The sequence below is a fragment of the Lampris incognitus genome, chromosome 8, assembly GCF_029633865.1.
Source record: "Lampris incognitus isolate fLamInc1 chromosome 8, fLamInc1.hap2, whole genome shotgun sequence".
NCBI lineage: Eukaryota > Metazoa > Chordata > Actinopteri > Lampriformes > Lampridae > Lampris > Lampris incognitus.
The window spans coordinates 12,524,077-12,533,941 of NC_079218.1; the positions used below are offsets into that span (position 1 = coordinate 12,524,077).

Sequence of the window (9,865 nt, forward strand, 5' to 3'; positions counted from 1 at the left end):
CCGGATGTGGGTATGTGTCCTGATCACTGCACTAGCGCGCCTCCTCTGGTGAAGAAGCAGCTGGTGACTCCACATATATATCGGAGGAGGCACGTGGTAGTCTGCAGCCCTCTCCGGATCGGTAGAAGGGGTGGAGCAGCGACCGGGACAGCTCGGAAGAGTGGGGTAAGTGGCCAGATACAATTGGGGAGAAAAAGGAGCCCCCCCCCCCCCAAAAAAAAGAAATCTGCCTCTCGAACTAGGAAAGGCTTGACAAAAAAGTGAATTAAACAACTAGAAATGGTATCATATATACTTTAATAGTAATTAAAAAAATGTTTTCACAATCAAGACTTCTGAATCGTAATTTGCAAAATCCAAACAAAACTTTGTACATTTTGGGCAACACAGTTGTTCCATGTAAAAGCAAAGGGAAAAAATACACTTAATGAACAGTTTTCAAGGAATTAAAGATTCGAAGTTTAGGGAGATGAATGCTGAAGCAAGATTATTTATGAATTTAACAGTATTAAATAGTGTTCCTCCTCCTGCTAACTCAGGTTGGGGGTCTCTCCTGATCTGGACTCTTAAATCCTGCGATAATGCCGAAGCCTCGGCCCACCACAGAACAGACCTGCGGAGAGGGAAGCCAAGCTGCCGCCTCTTACTGGTCTGACCTGGCTCGTCACCCCAGTTAAGTTCCCCTGAAACTAAAACCGAAAGGATTGTTCCTAACCTGCACCATAAAGAGTTGAGCCACGAGTTCCTCTGCGAAATATTCCGATATTCAGGGGAGAGTAGCTGCTTTTAACAGAAAATACTGGCGATGATTTAATACCTTTGTTGTGGGGCGGATTTTATTCACACAACTTTTGAATCAGACATGTCGTCAGACTAGGGAAAAATACAAAATAATGTCCGCATAAATCCAGCACACTGTTCAGTTTCAGTTCAGCGTGAACAGTTACAGTTAAGAAACCAGACGTAGGAGGTCCAACGCTTCACTTCTGAGTAATGCGAGGGGAAGGTGTGGCGGTCGCCGTACGTGTTAACTTACTGTGTAAACCTACGCGGCCGTTTATCAGTGTGTATGTGTGTGTTGGACTGCTTGCTCATCTCGGCGTGTGACGTGGCAGTTTTGGTACAGGGCGGTATGTTTGTCAGAGAGGTTGTGTGTGTGGATGTGTGTGTGTGTCAAGTCAAGTCAATCTGCATTTTGTATAGCACTTTTCTAGCTGCGTGTGTGTGTGTGTTTTTCAGAGTGGCTTGGGCAGGGCAGACACCTCCTCTAAACACTCGTCGTAGGCCTCCTGGTAGTCTTCATGAGGCTTGATGAGGATCACGCAGGTCGGCCTCTTAGAGCCTGCTGACGAACCCAAGTCCTGCAAGAGACACGAGGGGAAAATAAATCAAAACTTAACCCCAATATTGCAAAATAGTAGCAATGTTTCATAGAAAAAAATAACTGCTTTGGTGTTTTACACATTTCATTGTTACTTTTTACAACAGAAAGAGACTGGAGAGTTACTTGACAATGAAGCTGGAGACAGAAAAGTCACCAGCCACAAGAGTTCACACACATTTTTAACCAGTGGTTTTAAGTGACTTTTCCATGGTTTCTCTGTAGCATTTAGCATAACTTCCGTGACACAAAGTAACTATTTGGAGAGTATTTCAGAGAGAGTTGCCACTGAAGCTGCGTTGTCACACAATGTATGAAAGTCACTCTACATTTCAATAAATGAGCCACATACTGTCGACAGGATAGCTACCTAAATGATAGGAGAGCTAATAAGAGGAGCTACATGTCAGCACACTGAGACAAATCCTGTGTCCCAAATCCATACGACACACAAATTCTGTGTTTTGAGTATGTAGTGTGTTCACACTGGAAAACTGACAAAATGAAGTATACTTCGGGCGTCCGGGTAGCGTGGCGGTCTATTCCGTTGCCTACCAACACGGAGATTGTCAGATTGAATCCCCGTGTTACCTCCGGCTTGGTCGGGCGTCCCTACAGACACAATTGGCCGTGTCTGCGGGTGGGGAGCTGGAAGTGGGTATCTGTCCTGGTCACTGCACTAGCGCCTCCTCTGGTCGGTCGGGGTGCCTGTTCAGGGGTTTGCGGGAACTGGGGGGTATCGTGATCCTCCCACGTGCTACGTCCCCCTGGTGAAACTCCTCACTGTCAGGTGAAAGAAGCAGCTGGCGACTCCACATGTATCGGAGGAGGCATGTGGTAGTCTGCAGCCCACCCCAGATCGGCAGAGGGGGTGGAGCAGCGATTAGGATGGCTCGGAAGAGTGGGATAATTGGCCGGGTACAATTGGAGAGAAAAAGGGGGAAAAAAATACCCCCCCCCCCAAAAAATAAGTATACTTCAAAATTACTACAAGCGTATTAAATCTGCTCCATTTTTGAGTGTGCTGCTGGTGAACACCATCATCCCATAATGCAACACGTTTTGGAAACAGAAGCTAACAAGAACAGGCTGGAACTTAACTTCCTGGAATAATAATAATAATAACCATTACATTTACAGAGCACTTTTCTAGACACCCAAAGTGCTCCACATTGAAGGGGGAAACTCACTTCTACCACCACCAATGTGTAGCACCCACCTGGGTGAAGCACGGCAGCCATTTTTCACCATAATGCTCACCACACATCAGCTTGAGGTGGAGAGGGAAGAATCATTTAGCCAATTACATGAGGGAATGATTAGGTGGCCAGTGACAGCCAGGTTGGGAATTTTACCAGGACACTGGGGAAGCCCCTACTCTTTGCGATAAGTGCCATGGGATCTTTAATGACCACAGTGAGACCTCAGGTCCTGACTTACTGTGGGACTGAGAAGATCTCATCCGAAGAATGAATGAATACTGAGACAATCTCATCCGAAGAACGGCATCTCCTACAACAGTGTTCTCGCCACTGCACTGGGGATCTGATATGTCTTTATTAGGACCAGAGGGAAGACTGCCCCTACTGGCCCACCAACACCACTTCCGGCAGCAACTCAACTTTTCTCAGGAGGTCTCCCATCCAGGTACTAGCCAGGTCCACACCTGCTTAGCTTCCCTTATTTGGCAGAGTCAGGGTACATGTTGGTATGGCTGCCGACAATATGCTAACAAACCAACATTCGTCTTTAGCAGCATCACCGCCATTTCAAGGAGAATGGTAAAAACAATAACCCACAAAACACAAACTAATAAATCCAAATAAAACCCAATTTCCCCTCAGGGATGAATAAAGGATTCTGATTCTGATAACTGCTTTTGTTTGAAATTGGCATTCTCCTTTGTCACAGTTCTGCTAGCACACACACAGATTCCCCGTTATCACAAAATGGTTAATAGGTTAATTATTGACGTACTGTCAAAACAGTATACTATGAAAATTAGTACATATTACATACTGTATAGGGTTGGTGTATAGTATGGATTTAGGACACATCTAAAAAAAACGTGCCCGTGTTCACACTCACACACACAAGAAACCTCAAGCTTCACCACAATGGCTCCACCTGATGTTACTTTTTTTTTTTTTAAGTGGTCAGTCTTTAAACAGAGTTGCTGCTTTTGTCAGATTTTATTTAACTTCTCCATAGTCTGGACATTTTATTATTATTATTATTATTATTTATTAACTGACTTTTCCAGGATTTTAATGACCGTCTGAACACTGAATGTTACGCAGGGCTCAGCAACCGGAAAGAAACAAGATACCAGATTTGCTTTCAGCTAGCCGACTGGTCACAGCGCTGCAGCTCTTAGCCAATATAGACATCTCAACTCAACATTCATCTAGAGAACAACATGAACGAACATCATCTGGGGCTTTTTTTTATTCTTTTGAATGAATTCCAAAACTCTGTTTAAGTTAAAACATGAAATGCATAATTAGGCGATGCGGGTTTTTCTCATGGTGGTGTAGCTATAGATGGAGGTCTCACCACTTTGGATGGGATGTAGGCATATGGCAGGTTCCTGTCTTCACACATGACGGGAAGGTGGCAGTAGACGTCTATGGGCAGGGTGTCTCCAGCCAGCACCACAATCCTATAACAAGGAGAGTTTCTAAGCCTTAGTGTTGAAGACTTTCATATCATCCTTACTAACATACTTACTTCATGCATGCTTGCATTAATTAACACTATGTACAGTATGTATTTTAAGGACTGATTGCTATCTCATGTTTTATAACCCGTTATATTTACCTTTTTATGTCTCGCCTTTGTATGTACCTTTACCGCTCTCTTATACCTTTTTGATATGTTTATTTTCCATCTTTAAATGTGGATAGCAGCAGTAAGTAATAGAGATGCACCGATAGTATCAGATATCAGGCCGATACAGGATAAAATTGATTATTGGTATCTGAGATTTCACTCAAGACTAAAATCCACGACCAAAATCTACAAGAAACATTTCATAAATAAAACAACTTGATTTACTGCACTTAGGCACATGCAACACTGTATTTCTTTAATGGCTGAAAAAAATGAATCTATATCAATTATTTTGCCTACTGAATAATGGTCTTGGACTGCACTGTTCAGCAAAACTAATGGATCAGATCACTACTCAGTATCAGCCGATACTTAGAAGATCTCATCTCATCTCATCATCAGCCGCTTCTCTGGGGTTGGGTCATGGTGGCAGCAAGCCAAGGAGTTCTGGGTCTACCCCGGGGTCTCCTCCAAGTTGGGCATGCCCGGAAAACCTCCAAAGGAAGGCGCCCAGGAGCTATCCTAATCAGATGCTCGAACCACCTCAACTGGCTCCTTTCGACATGAAGGAGCAGCCGCTCTATTCCGAGCTCCCTCCAGATGTCTGAGCTCCTCATCCTATCTGTAAGGATGAGCCCAGACACCTTACGGAGGAAACTCATTTCAGCCACTTGTAGCTGCGATCTCACACTTTCAGTCACTACACAAAGCTCATGACCATAGGTGAGGGTTGGAACGAAGACTGACTGGTAAATTGAGAGCTTTGCCTTCCGGCTCAGCTCCCTCTTCACCACAACAGTCCGGTACAACGTCTGCATTACTGCTGATGCTGCACCAATCTGCCAGTCAATCTCCCGTTTATACTTACAAGATTCATATTTGTAATCGGTGTCAGCAGTGCAAACAGTGATATCAGTGCATCGCTAATAAGTAAGCATTTCATTGACCTGGCCTGCACTGTGTATACCTATTGTAGCAACAAACCAGCTTGAAAGTTTAACTAGACACAGTAGTCCACAGCTTGCGAGGTGCTTTTAAAAGAAGAAGAAAGACTTTACTAGCCGAGTGACAAAAGCAATGCGACCCAAAGGAAGAGAGCTCTGCCAACAGGTATTTGTTTCCTGAAATGTCAAATTATTTACTGATGCTGCTTTGTGTGTGCAGCGGTTCTTAAACCAGACTGTCACCCATCACATCCCGGTCTTTCCTGCTCGCAACTTCGTCCTGACCTCCGTATAAATCATGGGTACAAACGCTTCAAGTGCTCCAAAATCTTATTACATAAACATCTTTACCATCCTAGTAAGGAAGTGGCACGTTTAACCTTCAATCCAATGAAAAATGCTGACGTGCTTCTGCTTCGTGCACACAAACTCACCCTTTCTCCCCTTTGTTGAGGAACTTCTGGACCTCTTTCACTCCACGTCGAATATGCTTGACCTTGGAGGCTGGAATGACAGACAGGATGTGAAGGGACAAAACCCTGATTATTAAAGCCATGAAAGAGTTTGTTAACGATAACTACAACTGATTCAACCTTCTTCAAGTTTCTTACCTGGATTATTGAGCATGCATAAAGACACAGTAGTAGTGTTATTACATAGAAATCACATCTATATATGAAGTAGTAATAATAGTGCATTTGCTACATAGTAATATCATAATAGTGCTCTAAGAAATAGCGGTAGTACTACATCTGCTACATGGAAGTATATCATTGAGGTACTATAGAGTAGTTGAAGCAGTACATTTACTACATTGTACTCATATCATAGTAAAGAGTGCATGTTGAGTGTATTCAGTGTGTACATCGTCAATAGGCGGTGAATAGCACAATCAAAGTACAAAGTAGATGTGCATTGATACATATCTGTATAACAGACATACCATCTCCATATACATATCTGTATAACAGACATACCATTTCCATATACATTATCTGTATAACAGACATACCATCTCGAAAATACATATCTGTATAACAGACATACCATCTCCATATACATATCTGTATAACAGACATACCATCTCCATATACATATCTGTATAACAGACATACCATCTCCATATACATATCTGTATAACAGACATACCATCTCCATATACATATCTGTATAACAGACATACCATCTCCATATACATATCTGTATAACAGACATACCATCTCCATATACATATCTGTATAACAGACATACCATCTCCATAAGAACATCAAATGTCAACCACAGGTAGAAGGAGGACATAGTTAATGCTGTCTAGGACAAAACAGGAAACGCCGACACCAATAATAGTGTCAGACGACCCACATAAGCAGTATAAAACCACACATCTGACTAGTCTGTGTCACTAACAGCAGCCATCGGTGTATTTAGTCTGCAGCTCACCCTTTTTGACACATTTGTAGAGTTTCTTGCTGAGTTTTTTGGAGGCCAGCGGCCGTGCGATGGGGTTGATGTTGGCGATGAGCTCCTGGTAAGACCTCTCGTTCCCTGCGGCCGCCTCCTCTACATCCGCCGCTCCTTTCTCCTTCTTCGATTTTGCCATTGTTTGCAGAACGGAGATCAAGAAGTTACTAATAAAACCAAAGCCGGGTTTTGTTGTTGACTGATTACGTTTTTTTTAATTCCGCCAGAACAACCGCGTGCGCTCAAGAAGGTGCCACACGTGTTTGTTTTTCTTCTTCTTCTTCTTCTGCTGTGCTTGCGTCGTCTTCTTCTGCTGCTGCGTCGTCCTTAGAAAACAACAACCTAAACGACGCATGAGCGCCACCGACTGGTCTGGAGTGTGACCTAGGCTTGACAATTACTCAAAATTAAATCATTTTAAATATTAAGCCAGTTGTTCTGTGTGCCACTCTCTTCTTCTTCGTTAATTCTCCTTCTTCTTCTTTGGAATGGCACCCAACTTTATGGTGTATTTATTAGCGTCAGCTGCTGGGCTGGAGTGTGGGTAAGAATGGTTTCTTCGGGGTCGGGAAAAGAGATTCCGCTCACTAATACTGTCTCCCTTAAAATCTAAAAACTGCTGTACTTTCTTTTACTGACTCCACCTTTAACACACTCGGCAGAATCTCTACTACTACTTTAGGCTGCTCCCGTTAGGGGGCGCCACAGCGGATCATCCGTTTCCATCTCTTCCTGTCTTCTGCATCTTCCTCTGTCACACCAGCCACCTGCATGCCCTCTCTCACCACATCCATAAACCTCCTCTTTGGCCTTGCTCTTTTCCTCTTGTCTGGCAGCTCCATATTCAGCATCTTTCTCCCAATATACCCAGCATCTCTCCTCCACACATGTCCAAACCATCTCAATCTTGCCTCTCTTGCTTTGTCTCCAAACCATCCAGCTTGAGCTGTCCCTCTAATATACTTGTTGCTAATCCTGTCCTTCTTCGTTACCCCCAATGAAAATCTTAACATCTTCAACTCTGCCACCTCCAGCTCCGCCTCCTGTCTTTTCGTCAGTGCCACTGTCTCCAGACCATATAACAAAGCTGCTCTCACAACCATTTTGTAAACCTTCCTTTATGGCCCTGTGATGGCCTGGTGGCCTGGTCAGGGTGTCTTCCCGCCTGCCGCCCAATGACTGCTGGGATAGGCTCCAGCATCCCCGCGACCCTGAAAGCAGGATAAGTGGTTTGATTATGGATGGATGGATGGTACCCTTCTGTCGCAAATCACTCCTGATGCTCTTCTCCACCCACTCCACCCTGCCTGCACTCTTTTCTTCACCTCTCTCCTGCACTCCCCATTACTTTGTACAGTTGACCCCAAGTATTTAAACTCATATGCCTTCGTTACCTCCACTCCTTGCATCCTCACCATTCCACTGTCCTCCCTCTCAATCATGCATATGTATTCTGTCTTGCGCCTACTGACTTTCATTCCTCTTCTCTCCAGTGCATACCTCCACCTGTCCAGGTTCTCCTCCGCCTGCACCCTACTCTCGCTACAGATCACAATGTCATCTGCAAACATCATAGTCCATGGAGACTCCTGCCTGATCTTGTCCGTCAACCTGTCCATCACCATTGCAAACAAGAAAGGGCTCAGAGCCGATCCTTGATGTAATCCCACCTCCACCTTGAACCCATCTGTCATTCCAACCACACACCTCACCATTGTCACACTTCCCTCATACATATCCTACACCACTCCTATATACTTCTCTGCAACTCCCGACTTCCTCATACAATACCACACCTCCTCTCTCATCACCCTGTCGTATGCTTTCTCTATATCTACAAAGACACAATGTAGTTCCTTCTGGCCTTCTCTATACTTCTCCACCAATATTCTCAAAGCAAACATCACATCTGTGGTGCTCTTTTGTGGCATGAAACCATACTGCTGCTGGCTTATCATCACCTCTCCTCTTAACCTAGCTTCCACTACTCTTTCCCATGTCTTCTAATACACTCGGCAGAATAATATGATGAATTCCCTATTTTTTCTTTTCAAGAAGCTTTATTAGCTTTTAAGGAACTGACCAGTCATCAGAGCATTTCGGTACATTAGAAAAGAACAAAAGGAAAAACAAGTTACATTTTGTATTGTAATTATTACAGTGAACATAAGAACTAATTAAAATCACACTACACATATTATCGGATAAATATTAACTCGGGTCTCGTACTTTCACGTGTAGGGCTGCTGTTTCAACCGAAGGTCTTACCTGGATTATTGAGCATGCATCAAGACACTGTGTATTTGTAGTCAATTTGTAGTCTTTTATATATATATGACATATTCTTCGTTTGCATGAATCATGAAGTTTATCATCACATGTACAGCAAAACCACAAGTTATGGGCAGATGTAAGGGCAAATATCCTTTATGCACCACAGACACAGAGTCTTCGGTGTCTGGCTGTAAATGTACAACAGTCCAGTGTTTCTCAAGGTCGTGATCAGAAACACTGGTTTTTATCATCAGTTCACCTCCTTCAGTAAGACAGATGTCCGCTGCCACCGACTACAGCTGCGTGCACTTCCTCTTCCGTCAGTGATGTGACGCCTCCACTAATTATAACGATAATAACAGCAGCGGCTAAATGTGGTGAACAAAGTAATACATCCGGGTCACACCATCAGGAATGACTTATGTGATGACGATGATGACGTGTGGCAAAGCGTAGGCACGGCTCATTACGCTGGCACGCAAATGTCATGTGTGTGTACGGATGATGTTAAAACCGCTCTTCTCGGGGCCTACTGTGCTCCACTCTATACTGCCCCCTTGCGGTGCACTTATAGCAAAGCAAACACGAAAAAGCTGCGGGTAGCATGTAATGACGCCTTCTGAATCCTGCTCGAGCTTCCAAGATGGACAAACGCGGGCCACGTGTTTGTGACTCGTAATAATCCCGCCTCTCACGTGCTGAGGAATTTTATGTCCAAATTTATGTGTCGATTAATTGATTCCAAGAATGTAATGAGGATGCTGCTCTTACCTGAGGCTACACAAAGGGACACCAGGGGCTCCTCTGGTTTCTGGAAACACGGGAACACGTGCCTGTACAGGTCGTAATCACGGTGGGCCTGGGAACTGCTGCTTTAGCTGTATGTTTGCGTTGTTGTCCTGTGCTGTACTGTACTTTTGTTATTGTTGTTTTTCAATATTTTTAATATATATAGTTGTTTTTAATGTGTCTG

General features: G+C 43.9%; 1 protein-coding gene across 1 annotated transcript; it reads right to left on the minus strand.

Annotated features, from left to right (window-relative positions):
* Positions 1–280: 280 nt before the first annotated feature.
* Positions 281–6,890, minus strand: nhp2 (NHP2 ribonucleoprotein homolog (yeast)). The gene is made up of 4 exons (XM_056285091.1): positions 6,598–6,890; positions 5,592–5,661; positions 3,938–4,043; positions 281–1,361 (listed from the first exon to the last, which is right to left on the minus strand). Exons 1-4 carry the CDS (start codon positions 6,755–6,757, stop codon positions 1,236–1,238), a joined length of 462 nt encoding a protein of 153 aa, XP_056141066.1. The 5' UTR covers positions 6,758–6,890; the 3' UTR covers positions 281–1,235.
* Positions 6,891–9,865: the final 2,975 nt, after the last annotated feature.